The 15,502-nt window shown below is 26.6% G+C and overlaps 1 protein-coding gene across 1 annotated transcript; it reads left to right on the top strand.

Moving 5' to 3' along the window:
- Positions 1–1,594: 1,594 nt before the first annotated feature.
- On the top strand, positions 1,595–14,190 carry LOC108569500 (myosin-2 essential light chain). Its single transcript, XM_017931070.1, has 6 exons — positions 1,595–1,631; positions 11,538–11,626; positions 11,733–11,760; positions 12,626–12,807; positions 13,766–13,912; positions 13,991–14,190. Exons 1-6 carry the CDS (start codon positions 1,610–1,612, stop codon positions 14,072–14,074), a joined length of 552 nt encoding a protein of 183 aa, XP_017786559.1. The 5' UTR covers positions 1,595–1,609; the 3' UTR covers positions 14,075–14,190.
- Positions 14,191–15,502: the final 1,312 nt, after the last annotated feature.

Below are 15,502 nucleotides of genomic sequence, written 5' to 3'. Positions count from 1 at the left end.
TTAATGAAAAATAAGCGGTATTAATAAATTTATTGTAAGGAGTAAACATTTAAGTTAATCTGTAAATTAGTAAATTAATTACCACAATTTTTATAAGGAATTCATTTTATATTAGTTGTTATACAATAATGAAAGCAGTAAAAATATCAAGTCAATCAGGCTATTAAAAAATGATAAATATTAATGAAAAAAATAATTGCAGTTATTATGCAATAATTAATCAATTATGAAAGAAATAATAAAAATAAATTAATCTTTCCTTTTAACCCCATTTATAATATAAAAACATTGTTATTTTCATTTATAAAATTATAAATATGAACGATTTAAATACTTGATTTCAATAATTTTCATATGGAACAATAAACAATATTTATTACGTGTCTTATTATTAAAATAGTAAAATAATCAAAGATTAAATCAATTCACATAGGAAGAAATAAAGAAGGTTTGTGTTTGATTGGTTTCATATTATTTGATGTGTGTTAATTAATAAATGATTAATGAAGGAAACCAATAATTTAAGCTTTTAATTAATAAATTGTCAAGGTTAATACTATAATCATAAGGAAATATAAACAATATTTGTCTTTGAATTGATTTTACATGCAAATATGAACAATGGAATAATAAAAAATTGTATGAATAACTAGATACATCAGTAGGAGAATGAATCTCACGATAATAGTTGTAAGTTGAACGTGACCGAGTGAAGATGAATCCTATTCATCTGTATAGAATATTCGAGTTTACGACTTAGTTACTTTTTTTATAGTTAAAATATAAAATTCAATATAATTTACGTTAAAAAATATTATTGATTATAATTGAATTACAAATATTTTTTTATTTATATTTTATTTTTATTAATTATTTATTAAATCATAATTACAATTCTTATTGTAATTATTTAAGATCTGTGAGTTTGTACAGGAAATAACTTTAATGGAAATTGAAATATCTACAAAGTGGTGCATAAATCGCGTCCAGTTACATTAATAATATGCTTTATGCAAATACAGTGTAAATATTTATGACTTGAACAATCTCCAAACAATGACAACATAAAGTAACCGATTTTTGCATGATCCCATTCAATAACGGCCTTAATTGTAACGGTTGGGTGGACCACTCTGTCTATATTATTTTTGTTTTATTTTATTTCTTTTCATCGTTCAATGTAATTAAGATCATATGGAAATTTTGTCGTGACGTGAAAACAAATAGGAAAGTGCGAGGAATAATTAGTGAATGTCGCAGTGAGGTGCATTGTGGGAGACGTGATTGTTCTCAAAATCGATCTCTCCGGGACACCGCATTTCCTTTTTTTGTTGATGTTGTTTCTGTTTTGTTTTCTCTTTTTCGTATCCTTCTTGTGTTTGCTGGGTGGACTTAATTTTATCCTTGAATGCTGCAGCCGATGCGAAAAAGGAGAATGGACTGAACTCGATGGAAACGATCTTGAGTAACACCCATCAAAACGCCTTACGAATAGAGGCATTATGTGCATGCATTGCGGATCGAAGAAAACATGCTACGAAACGTCAACGTGACGTACGCAAATAGTATATGACGTCAGATAGAAATATGTATAGTGATTGATGATGGAATGGGATGTTCAATTATGCAAGGTATTTTTAGATTGTATTTTATATATGTATAGTATATATTTCTTACTATTAGTTTATTTATTTCCTTTCTGGTTTGGTCTGATATTTTATTTAAACTATAAAAAAACTAATTACAATGGAACCTCGCGTAACGAGTTTAATCCAAAATTTCCGGAATTTTACTCGTATAGCGAAATATGCATTTGTACACAAGTTTTTAAAATGATGTATCATGCGTGCAATCAGAGACTTCTCTTTTCTTACAATTCATTTTGCTCGTTAAGCGAATTGCAAGAATTCGTTATGCGAGGTGCTCGTTAAGCGAGGTTCCACTGTATTCTTTTCCATTGGAACAAGAAGCAGTAGCGTACAAATTAATTAATTTTTAATAATTTGAAGTATCCATAGATTTTTATATATAAATATTTTTATAGTTAATTATCCAAAAACAGAAATATTCTTTTTTTCGATAAAGATATATGAAAAAAAAGTGGAATTTATAAGAAAATCATTCAAACCTACAAAAAAATGCTTATAATATATCTGTACAAAGAATTTTGAAAAAAAAAAAATAATAATTAGAAAAAACGCACATATTAATAAATTTATTTCTGTATTTGTGTCTTTTTAGAGGAAATTGTTTTCATTTGGATTTATTTTTATGTATTCAATGTTATGGAAAATAGTTTCTTTGTTTTGTATATTTTATATTATCAATAAATATATTAGTAAATATATTGAGTTTAAGAGTTCTATAAAAATCAATAAGTGCACAAAAACATAATAAATTAAATTAAGATGTATGTCTTCTTTTTTTTAGATAAAGATTTATGAAAAGAGTAGAAATTATAAGCAAATCATTCAAATCTGTGAACATTGCAATATGTGCACTTATATTCCTAAACACGTATACTACAAAAAAATAAGGATATTACATGAAATAATTTTGAAACTAAATTTTATAATTTAGACTTTATATAACAAAACTTTCTAAGTCAAGAAGTAAACTCTATTAAATATTTCTGTATAATTACTAAACATAGAGTATCATTTTATTTCATGCTTAATCACAACTATATAAGACTTTTAAGTATAATAAAATAATATTTCATATAAAACTATTTTTTGTTAGGAAGATTATTTTTGATATATTAATTTAAAAATATTTATAAAAATTAATTTTATAATGAAAGGAAAAACGATCTTATATGCAAAAATAATTTTGTATCTTAATAATTTACATTTTTTTTATTTTGCTCAATTAAACTTTATTTAGTTTGTAAATATTCTAACCAGATTGATCGAAAACGCACTATGCGAAGTACAGTAGATTCCGCTTAATTAGGACACGGGTCAATTAGAAACAAATCCTAAAGAAAGTTATTTAATTAATTTTCTTTCAAATTAATTAAATAACATAAATCTACTTTGCATTTTCAACAGAAATTTCGTTTAATCGGGACAGTAATCGTGTGGATGTTCTATATGGCATGTGACTGTATTTTTTGTGGAACTTCTGATAATTGAGTCAGCCGCTTAATCGTGCCAAAATATACCAGTCTCGATGTGTCCTCACTAAAGTATCTCTTTAAATAATTATGTCCGATATCTATTGAACTAATACATTTTTTTCAATAATTTAATTTGAAAATATGAAAGTAATTTTCAAATATTCTCCATTATGTTCAAATTTAATTGATATATGTAAATAAATTTATATAAGTAGAAGCTTAATCAACAAAGTTTGTATCATGTAGATTAATTGATGTATTTTATTGTTGAATATCATTTTATGACAGCAATAACTAATAAACACTGTTATTATTATCAATCGAAATCCACTTAACACTCCTTGCTGTTAACATGTCGTTTATTGTTTGATCGGCTTCTGAAAGAAGAACAAGACCGTGTATAACCACTTGTTACGCCTATTTGCTCTAGTTCTCAATAACATATTCTCTACTTCAAAACGGAATCTGAGCCAAATTTTAAATTGACACACATCTGTTCATACGTATATAAAGCATTTACAAATTGCAATAGATTTATCACTAGGGCAGGACATGGTCGGAACCATACCAGAAAAATTGCTTTATCTTTATATCTATATTTATTACAGATGTTAAATTAATAAATGTAATAGAGTTATTTATAAATATTGGCACTTTAGCCAATTAAAAAAAAATGTATATCACAATAACATAAATAAGTTTTTTTATTTACAAACTATTCCTGTAAATTAAGTAAATCTTATGGCGGTTGACATTTATTTTAGTTTTTTTGGTAAACTGGAAGGTTTTATCATTATTTTCTTTTTTTTTTCTAATTTATTGGTTGATAATAGAAGGGACTGTATGTTTTCTATGATTTTCTACACATACCCATTCTTGTCGGGGTCCAATAAATATTTTAAGTGCAAAAAGTTTGAGACACAGGTGTAGGTTAACATTCATTAGTATAATGCTGCGCTGCGATTTCCACTAGTCCTTTTGGCTGATATTCTTAACACTGCCATTGGTGAAGATCATGTAACTTTCAATTTATGATGAAAAACAACCCTATTGCTTAACATCGATGAAGTTCACAAGTGGCCTGACAAGGCTAGATTTGAGCCAGTGTTAATAATTCGTGAGAGGCAACTCTAACCATTCGCCTATCCGTCGTCCACTATTCTTATTTTGTAAATAAAATTTATTTTTTTATTAAATGTTCATACCTGATCGTGAATTCGGATTGATCGAAGCCGCACTATTCGAGGAATTACCAGGGTCTATCGTATTGATTAGTGAATACGATAGCACCAAAAAACAAAGTTTCCAAAAAGTTAAGCAACACTCATTGATAAACAAGAGCTGATTCAGTAGTTTGCAAAGATTTTATTAAAAAACCTGTCACAGAAGTTGAAGTTATTGAATGAATTAAACTCACTGGAAACTGCTCTTATGGTAGAATTTGGAGCGAAATGTTAGAAATAATAGATGAAACTAATATTGAAAGCATTATTAGATTAAACGGTTCTTTAAAAATTACTTTTTACAGTCAAAACGAAATACAGAATCATTTTGCTTTTACAAATCAAACTGTATAAAATTGTCGAATGAGACGAGTACAAACTATTACGCACAAGAAAAAAGTATAAATATTATGTTATTATTGATGAACTTCTATTGGAATTACAAAAAGGAATGTGTGCATTTATTTTATATTTGGCTATAAATTTTATTTTTTGTTAATATAGTTTGTTTTTGTTCATATAATGTAGATTTTTTATGAATTTTATATATTTATTAATAATTATTGGTAATACTTTTTCTAGTTCTGTATTTTTTGTAATACTTCAACAGTCATACTTCTCCCGATATTCCTTTCCTATATTTTCTTATGAAAAGTGGCGCATTATAGCCATTGTTTAGATAACCATGGGTATTTCTTTATAGTAAATTCGGATCGATCGAAGCTAGATTAAGCGAGTTATTGTTGAATTCTAATAATATGTACTCCTATTATTTGCATTTACTTGAAGTAAATTAAGTAATATGTGTGTACTTCTAATATAAAGATTTATATGAACTAAAATGATGTCGTCTGAGAGTTTTCAGAATAATATCAAAAAGTATAAAGGTATATAAGAAAAGTAATAATGTTCCATGAATAACTTTTATCGTAAAAAAAAATGTAAATTGTTGTATTAATTTAATATAATAAATATAAAAATGTCCGTGTAATGTTCCCGATTTTACGGGATTTGTTTCTATTTTGTGTTAGATGTAATGGTGTCCCCCAAATGTATTTTGAATATAAAGAAATGAAAGAGAAACATAATGTAATGAAGAATCCAAGTAATGTACCAATTTTTAATTGAGCATACTAGTGTACTGTGTACGAAATTTTATATTAATTTAGAGTTTGCTTTATCTCTATTAGTTTCCTGTTAAAAAATATTTGTATTAAAATCCATTTTTTTTTGATTATATGAATATAATTTAGTCTAATCTATCTATTATAGTATATAGATAGATTAGACGTGATAATAGTATACATTATTTCACATATAATGTTAATGCATGTTTAAAATGAATCACTTAAGTTTTTTGAATAGAAAGTTACACTCAATAATTTATAGAAGTTAACAAATATAACGTTATTTAAAATGTAAAAAAAATAATATTTTAAAATTTTAAACTGGTTCTATATTAATATTTAACCATTAGATTACTTATATGAAATTATACTCAGTTATAATAAATAAATCTGGACTGATCTTATAATGTTTCGAGTACAATTTCAATATTCACACTTTGATCAACGTTTCACTGGTATATATAGTAATACAGACACTTTCGATATCCTTCGATGAACTTCAAAATCCTGCCGTTCAAATCTTTTATAAAAACATATTGAATGGAATTTACTATCATGTCATAGCTTTCTTTTAAAGTTATGAGCTAAATACATATTATATATTTAATTATCATAATAAAAAATAATATCAATTTTATAATATATAGAGAAATAATTGATGTAAATAATTACATTTTTTAGTTGATGTTTTTTATTTGCATCATTTTTTTTAATATTGCTTCTGTATTAACAAAAGTAACATTTTGATATGTTTAATAATTGATTTATTTCATTTATTTAGTTTCTTTAGTTGCAATAATAGTTTATATAATAAGCTGTTGTCAATTTAAATTTGAAAATGTTATATTTTTAGTATTATTAATTATGAATATTTACTTTATTAGTTACTTTAATTCTCTAATTCAGTAATACTATATAGTTTGAATATTTCAAATCAAACCAAATATTAATTGAACAAACTATAAATTAATTATAAAACAAAAGGTACACAAAATGATTTTTTCTCATCTTGTATAAAAGTCTCCAGTCTCTTATTGTGCCTTTTTTTTATGCGGTTTAAAAATCCTGTTTCAAACAATCCACATATTGACAAACCTATGCGAATTATTTCGGTATTATTAAGAAAAAATACATATAATTTCTATATGTTAAGTTTCAATGCATTATTTTCTGCTAAATATTGCATAATATTTATTTTTGAGAACTAACATTTATGCTCATTAAATAATAAATTCAATTATTAACATTTTTAAAAATTATTTTTCTTAAATAATTACAAAATATCGACCAGAAAAATTCTGCCAATTATAATACTAATTAATTGAGCATAATTGAAAACTATAATTTAAGTACGATGAATAGTTCAGTTTATAAGTTCGATCTTGACGTACGTGCAGGAAAAGAAAGCACCGTACTTGAATGTCCTTCGCATATAAATAGAAACGCGTAATTTCCTTTTCAAATTCACGAAATAACTCGCATTGCAAATTAAATATTTCAAATTGTTTTTGATGCGTACTAACTCACTGATGTAAAAATCTATTGATTTTAGTATGATCTATGTGCGCTATGTTATGCAGGAATTAATGTATAATAATAGTAATCTAAATACATGAATATGAAGGATAATTGGGGTGTGTATATACGTAAAGGAGTGCAATAGAAAAAACAAGGAACATTATGATGAATTATGCATTCATCAGACAGACGGTCGGGAAATGAACTTTAGCAATGCGAAACGTTTTTGTGTTGGAGTAGAGCAGAGAAAGAGAGCATGTACCGAGTACATGTGATTTTGCAATAATGTTATGAATTACATTTTGTCGCATTAAAATATACACACACACATAATTGAAATATCAAGGTTAAAGAGACCATGGCTTACTTTAATTGCAACAGGCTACAAAATATAAATAGCAGAATTTTGCTCAGTTGTTAATAATTGCATTAGAAATTACCGCATTTTTCGACTCATTACTTCCTCTCTGCCATTATATTCAGCGATAATTAAGGAATAATGCTGCATTCTCATTCTTCAATTGTTCTTCATTTTAATAGTAGTTTCAAGGATTCGTTAAATTCAGGAACTATATTGTTTTTTTTTTTTAGATTTCGTTGCTTCAGTATTTCCATTCTACAATTAAGTAGGAGTTTCAAGGATGCATTAAGGATCCATTTTCGACAAAAATGTTACTTCCTTTCTCTTATTTTTTTCTTTTTTATACAGGATTCAAGGATGCACTGAATTCAGGAATAATAAATATAGTTTTTAATGTGGATAGTTTGCAATGTCGAAATAATTGCAATTATAGTTTATTCCTAATGTTGAGTAATTACAGCGCCGCGTGCTGTAGCCGGATGAATGCACTTCTTTCACTTCTCCAGACCACATTTCAAAGTTAAGCCAATCAATAGACTCTGAAATTATTTACTTCAATTATCAAAGATCCTACAGTCATACCTCAGTTAACGTTTCCTCGCATAAGGATGCTTCGATATAACGAATTCCGCAATTTCAAGCTAAATATACATCATTTGTGGTAGACGAAGAAAATAACATCATATAAATTATAAATTAAGTTATATAGGTGTCTCAATCAACAGGATTCAAAAACGTTGTTGAAGACGATATTCGTTGATAGACGATTTATTAAATGATGAAGATATCATCATTTTAGTTGAACGTTTAGAAAACAATGATAATAAAAGATATTCCTACTGAAATTATGATTTAAAATGATGCATAAATTATATTAAAACGTTTTATTTTTTTAGTGTTAATGGATGAAGAAGTTTTATTTTTAAAGCATCCGCGTTAATCTAATAACTACCTGTACGGATTGTTAAATTCAAGTTCAATTCAACTTTGACTCATATTTAAAAATATGATGTTACTTTATATCTATGTACACTGTTTATCTAAGAAAACTTTTGTTTCGATAAAAAAAAACTAAATTTGTTTTGTATTTTTACCTCTTAAAACTTTCACTTAACGAAGAAATTTTATTGAACGATTACTATTTGTATGGCTGTGCTTAAAAATTCTATGTGATTAATATATTATTAGTGGATTATTTACAAAATATTAAATTATATAAAAATTATAAGTTTATATATTTTTTTTTCTTTTAAAATTCTATTACATTACTATAAAGAAAACTTTAATCTTAATATACTTAATAATTAATTTTAAACTCTTTAATTATCCTTGAAAGTAAACGTTATTTAAGTGACCAAATTTCAATTTAATCTAATCAATAGGCTTTAAACTATTATTTAATTAATCTTAATAATATTTAAAATTGATTTCTATTTTTTTATATTATTTGATTAAATCAAATTGGAACAACATTCCGACGAAGGAAACTTTTTATATTGTTTCAAGGATTTGATACATCGGCTCTACTCATTTCTATTCATGATTATATGGTAAGCTATAATTTATTTATTAGCATTTCAATATATTAAAACGCAGTTATTATGGAAAATAATAGTTTAGTAATTATCGCAGAAAACCACTAACGACATCTGCTGTCAATGTCTTGGTTTAATTTGTTATTGTAAGTATTTTATATGCAATTATTTACAATATAATAATTTACCAAAGAATCAATATTTGAATAACAAAAAAAAAGAATTGACTGATTCTCATAATTTTTTTAAATAATTCTTTAATCGAATTTTTTTAAAGCTTATTTCATTAAATCCTATCGACTTTAATGATCTTTTTTCACAATTATTATTATAGAATTGGAATTTTCTATTGCTTTCGAGTATTATTTATAATATGGTGGAGGTGCCAGGTTTCATTAATAAAATTATAATCTTTTATGAATATATAATAAACTGTTTGGGCAATATTTGGTCATTCTGTATTTTATACATAAATATGTTAAAATAAAATTTTAAAAAAATAATAAAATTTTATGTTTTTCAATAATAAAAAAAATAAAGCCATTAAGTTGATATGAATATATAATGAACTTAAAACTAAATATATGTTTTGTGTTTATTAGGTCTAGTACTTCTGAGATTACCCTCATATCTCTTTCACCTTGATATCAAGTCACGCACGTAGTTCATTTTAAATATCGAAACTTCTCATACCTTCAACGTACGTTTATTAGCCACATCTTTTCCAAATACTTTCCTTGAGACTTCGAGTTGTCTGCGCTGCATTAGTTCGTAATGTAATCTTCAAAAGGCAATTTGTAAGATAATCACAAACACACATACACATAAAAACATACATCGGGTATCAAACTTGGTACTTGAGGTAATAGGACATTTTATACTTAATGACATAAATTTAAAAATATCTATATACAATTTGTTTTCTATTATATCACTTGTGAAAAGACATAACATAAATGTAAGTTGTCTTTTCACATTAAATAACATTTAATAGTTTTGTAACAGTTTATATCTATATTTTGATATGATTTGATTTATAAATACATACTTATTCTTATTTAAATAATATTTATTGTAATAGTCTTATATAAAGAAATTTAAAAAACATAGTTTCAGAAAAATAATGAACTATTACAAAGGGCTATTGACCATAAGTCTTTTCATATTATTTTAAATTGTTTATAAATGACTGTTGAAATAAACCTTATTATATTGAGTATACATTTAGTTATTTTAAGGCTTAAACACTTTCTAAAAAAAAATATTTAAAAAATAGATAATACTAATTGTTGATTAAATTTTAATATTATCTGAAAACATAAAGCGATTTCTATAAAAAATATTGATTTTTTTAATAAGTAACATAAATTACATGACTACAGTCGTGTATAATGGGAAGTATAAGTTTCAGGCGAATAAAGATTTCTATTGAATGAAAAAAATAGTTTTAAATAGTCGCCTGTATCATGAAAATCTGATACGAAAGGTCGTTGGTTCGATTCCCAAAAACCAATAATATTTGTGTGGTCCGATAAACCCGAAAACGGGTAGAAATAGGGCCAAAGAAATTTATAACAATAATAAATCTCTTTATTATTAGTTTTAAGAAATGAGATATGGGACTATCAAGGCCATCTTTTGGATACAATTATTTCATTGAGAAATTTAATTATATAATTAATAAATAATTATAGAGAAGCAAGACATTTTCTTATAGAATTTAAAATATATAAATGTTTTAGTATTTTTTTGGAGGGGTTTGCAAAAAATAATTTTCCAAGGGCCCAACTATACTTAGTAAGTAACTGTGGATTATTTAATTAATTCAAACGTTTTCAACTTATTCTTGATGAAACAGACATTAAACATATAAATTGAAACCGATTTAAGAAGTGGCGCAATTTAATTGTGGCCACTCTAAATATTTCCTATACAAATTTCAATTTAGTTAAGAAATGATATCGGAAGTATCTGTTTTTGATAGTCCGCAATAAGGTTGTCGTGGGCCCGATTTAAATTATGAGGCCCACTTGATATAAAACGCTACTCTGTCATTTTCACATATAACAATAATTATTATATATTCTCTCATGTTTTCCTTATATTTATTCGAATAAATGAATTTATTTCAGGTTTAATTCAACAAAAGTTAACAAAGAAACAGAATTACTTCTTTCAATAAAAATAGTTTATAAAGAAAGATATCTATATCAAATCATAAGAGTTATTTTTGTTGGAGATATGATAGTATCTAAATTAAAAATAAAACTTTTAATAATTGGTATCACATGGAGATTTCAAAGCGTTGTAAAATAAATTATAATTAATTAATTATAAAATGATGTTAAGTATGTTGAATAATTTTAAATAGTTTATTTATCAAGTAATAAAATGAAATTACATAATTTAAAGTAAAAACAGTGCAGTTATTTCAATTTAAAAATATTTTTTGAAACCAGTTGCTCTGACAAATTCTATTTTCCAAATATTGAATCACTCTAGTGAATCATCGCCGAGAACCGTTTTTATTTTCCGTTTCTTTTTATCCCTCTTTCTGCCTCTTTCACACTTCATGGCTTCAAAGCGAATTCAAGTGGAAAGAGAGCAGATAACCAGAGCCGATTCGTAATTCCCGCTTATCAAACAAAATAGTTTGGGGCGACGTCATTTCCAGGTACACAAACCGCTGCCAGTATACCAGATTTGACAGTTGCGCTAAGGCCGTCAAAAACAACACAATGGTACGTATGCAAATAGCGTTTCGTGGTTTTTCCGGCGAATTTTCGCCCCATTTACCACGACGACTTTCCAACCATTACGGAATGATCAGATCTGTCTTTGTTGCAGGCTAATTACACCGAGGATCAAATGGCTGGTAAGTGCAGAAACACACAAGATATTCATTTATTTGTAGGCTATGTTGCCCCGCCTTAGTCGGCTTCCACCGTTTCACTCTTCTCTCCACATTAATTTCTCAGTTATTCCACTTTAAAACTCGTATTAAAACACGCCCAATATCTGTCTGGACTCTTCATCCTCAGACCAAAAAAAAACAATTTTTGGCATTTCTTCCACCTTTTCCCAATGTTTAGTTCCAATCTTGCGAAGCAAAAGCTCTCCATTTTTTCAATTTCAATCCTAATCTAATCTCAAAGTTTATCTATCGATGTTAATTCAAACACATTAAATTCGTTCTTAATTAATTTATTTTCACAACTTATTATTATAGCTTTTATCATTTTACAATTGATGTTTATAATTATTTGTTTCATTTTGATGACTCAGTATTTAACAAAGAATCATTGAACTAATTTCTTCACTTATTGCAAACCAATTATCTTAATATCAACAATCTTTTTTTACTCAACATAAGGCTGTTCTTATGATTACATAAATAAAATATATTTATACCTTATGTATATATATATATGTGTATATATATACTTCATTCGACCCTAACCATATAAAGTATGAATCATTGGAACTGGTTCTCAATACTATATAAGGCATGAATTTGAAAGTAACTCTTCTGAGGCTTTGTGCAATTGATGCTCTAGAAATTTAGTTAATACCCAGTTTCTCATCACCTTGTGCACACTCACACAGTCTGCTCACTTCCAGACCATTTTAACAATGTACCTGTACGATCCTCCCAGTAAATTGTCTCTAACATCAGTGGAAGGTTAAAAAAAGTTTCATATTCTGAGTAAATTAAATATAATCATCCTTTAATATTGCAGAGTTCCAAGAGGCTTTCCAACTCTTTGACAATCGTGGAGATGGGAAGATCCATGTTGCCCAAATTGGTGATGCTTTGAGGGCCTTGGGTCAAAACCCTACAGAGTCTGATGTCAAGAAATACACTTTCCAGCACAAACCTGATGAAAGGATCTCCTTTGAGGTGTTCTTGCCAATTTACCAGGTATGTTATTATTAAATAAAGAAAACCATATGGCATTTTAGTATAATTATTAACAAAATTAAGAAGTTTTAACACAAACAGATTTAGTTTATATAAAATTGGGTAAATTGGGGAAGACATATTATATATAAGAAATACTTCAGTATTGCATTTTTATATAAATTTTACGTTGAATTGTGAATTTGAACTGTAACCGTTTCTTATGATAAACATGCCTTAAGCTTTATAAATATTTGCTTTATTGAAACTAAACATACTTCACTTTGTGAACATAACATTCAGTTGAGGTTTTCAAATTTCATTAGCTTGTTTCAATCCAATTTGAATCCTTTTTTTATAATCATTCCATTTATTAAATTGCAGCACAATTGTAATGATCTTTTTCTTTCTCATTAATTTCTATATGAAAAGAATGAATCTTAACAAAAAATATTTTTATGAAGGATTTAGGATTTATTACAAATAATCCAATCTTAGTATTGAATTTATAAAATTTATTTGTGTAATATTTTCAAATCCAATTGGATTAAGATAAAATCATAGAGAATCCTAGCATTTGTAATGTAATGAGTTTACACACAGTTCATGTGTGATTTCAGCTTTCTTGAAATATTCTTAGTGCGTCAATGTTTATAGTGTGGCAATATTTTGATTCTTTTACACAATTTTCTGTATTTATTTAATTTTTGGTATACAAATGAAAGTAGTTTTCTTGGATTTAGTCCGGATTTGCGGCAGATTGAACTACTCTAGAAACCGCAACCGTCATTTTCAGCGATTGTTAAAAAATATCTTTAATTTTGAATAGTTTATATAATTAGGAATTCATTATTGTTTAATATTGATTATTATAAAGAAAAATGATTATTAATATGTACAGCTTTCAGTATCAATATTAAAATATTGATTGTTATAAATAATATGTTTAATTTTCTTATTATATATTTTTGTTTTATAGCAAATTTCGAAGAGCAGAATTCCAGACACCGCCGAAGACTTCATCGAAGGTTTACGTCATTTCGATAAAGACGGAAACGGTTACATAAGTTCCGCCGAGTTGCGCCATTTATTGACAACTCTTGGCGAGAAATTGACCGACGATGAGGTACGTGATCCAAACTGAAAACGGCACTTGTTTCTCGACCAACGTCCAAAAAAAAACTTACACTTGTATTGATTTCAGGTTGAACAACTTCTGCAGGGACAGGAGGATTCCCAAGGCAACGTGAACTACGAAGACTTCGTGCGCCTTATTATGACTGGTTAGATCGAAAATATATCAATTTGCTAGTGCCTGAAGGAGGATTTCAACAGCATTTAACCCACTTAAATTATTTTAATTATTTTTTTTTGAGACTTAAGAGAGCAACAACTTAAACGATTTATATTTTTTACTTTCTTTACGGATTTACCTTCATTCCATTTTTGATCTTCTCTTTGTATATCTATATATATCTTTTGTAACTGCGCTAGATTTTTTATAATGAGTGTGTAAAACACGTACGCTGTATCATTGTTATATTTATGTAAGGGAAATTTAATAATAAATATTTACCATTTAGTGTATAAAAGAAAAAATAGGAATACCGGTTAGTTATTGTATTAAATTATTCATATAAACCGGTTAATAATAGACTTGTTTGACATACTAGCAAGACTATATACCTTTTCCGTTTGATATCGAATCTTTGCAATTTGATTAACTATACAGAATCACTGCATAGCAAATGTACTTTGATTATTATGATCACAATCATTTACTTTAGAGAAATAAGAAAAATTATTTAAAATAAATTTTGTAATGTTATTTACTTAATAGTTAATAGAAGACTGTCTTAATGAGACTGATTTATTGAATGTTAGTATTTTTATACTTTTGTCTTAATTAGTTATATTGGTTGCCTATAATAAACTATCAATACATATTACTACCCATAAATAACTACGTCATTGCTTTAAATTTTATTTATTATATTTCACTTATCACTCTGGAAAATTTATGGTATTTTACAATCAATATTGAGTAAAGTATCCAAAACTAATGAATACCGATTTTACTCTTTCAGGGTCGATGTTACACGCATTGTATTTGTACCACCTTTTGAACATGTCTAGTGGGGCATTATTATAATTTTCTAGAAAATACCCAAGAAAGAGGATCTCCGTTGGTATGTCAAGGGATGAATTTAGATAGGTCATACCATCCAATGACGATCAGTTGGCTGATGCAGTTGTTTAGAAATTTGTTGGATCTAGGAATTCTGACCCTTCAAAAAGTTAATATATATGCATCAAATTAAAATAATAAATATAACCTGTTACTATTGATCACAGATCTTTCCGCCTAATAATTTTATATAAACATTATTCTTGTACTAAACGTTTTAAGGAAATCTTGGATTGTTTTTACAAATGCTTCAGATATACAAATAATTTTATTTAATTTTATAATTAAATTTGTTATTCTAATTATTTCTTAGGATGATTTGAGTTATTTAATTCCACATATATTATGAATATTTTGAGCTAAAAATTTAAAATGTTCATGTTAAATCTCCAGTTTTACTGTAAATCAGTGTCTGCCAAACTGTATTTCGCGAGAGATTCAAGCGAATGATTTAGTAAAATAAAAATAGAGTACTCGCATAACGAGCAAAACAAATTGTAACAAAAATTACTCGCATAACGAGTGACG

The sequence above is a fragment of the Nicrophorus vespilloides genome, unplaced genomic scaffold (genome assembly GCF_001412225.1).
Source record: "Nicrophorus vespilloides isolate i.1.1-1 unplaced genomic scaffold, Nicve_v1.0, whole genome shotgun sequence".
Taxonomy (NCBI): Eukaryota; Metazoa; Arthropoda; class Insecta; order Coleoptera; family Silphidae; genus Nicrophorus; species Nicrophorus vespilloides.
The sequence above is the reverse complement of the archived record's forward strand: the minus strand, read 5'-3'. Positions and strand labels throughout refer to the sequence as shown.

Excerpts from the sequence above, each read along its gene's own strand:
- LOC108569500 (XM_017931070.1), top strand. The coding sequence starts at position 1,610 with ATGGGATGTTCAATTATGCAAG. Across the intron at positions 1,632-11,537 it reads GGGATGTTCAATTATGCAAG|TTTGGGGCGACGTCATTTCC; the intron begins GTATTTTTAGAT and ends CAAACAAAATAG. Across the intron at positions 11,627-11,732 it reads CCGTCAAAAACAACACAATG|GCTAATTACACCGAGGATCA; the intron begins GTACGTATGCAA and ends TCTTTGTTGCAG.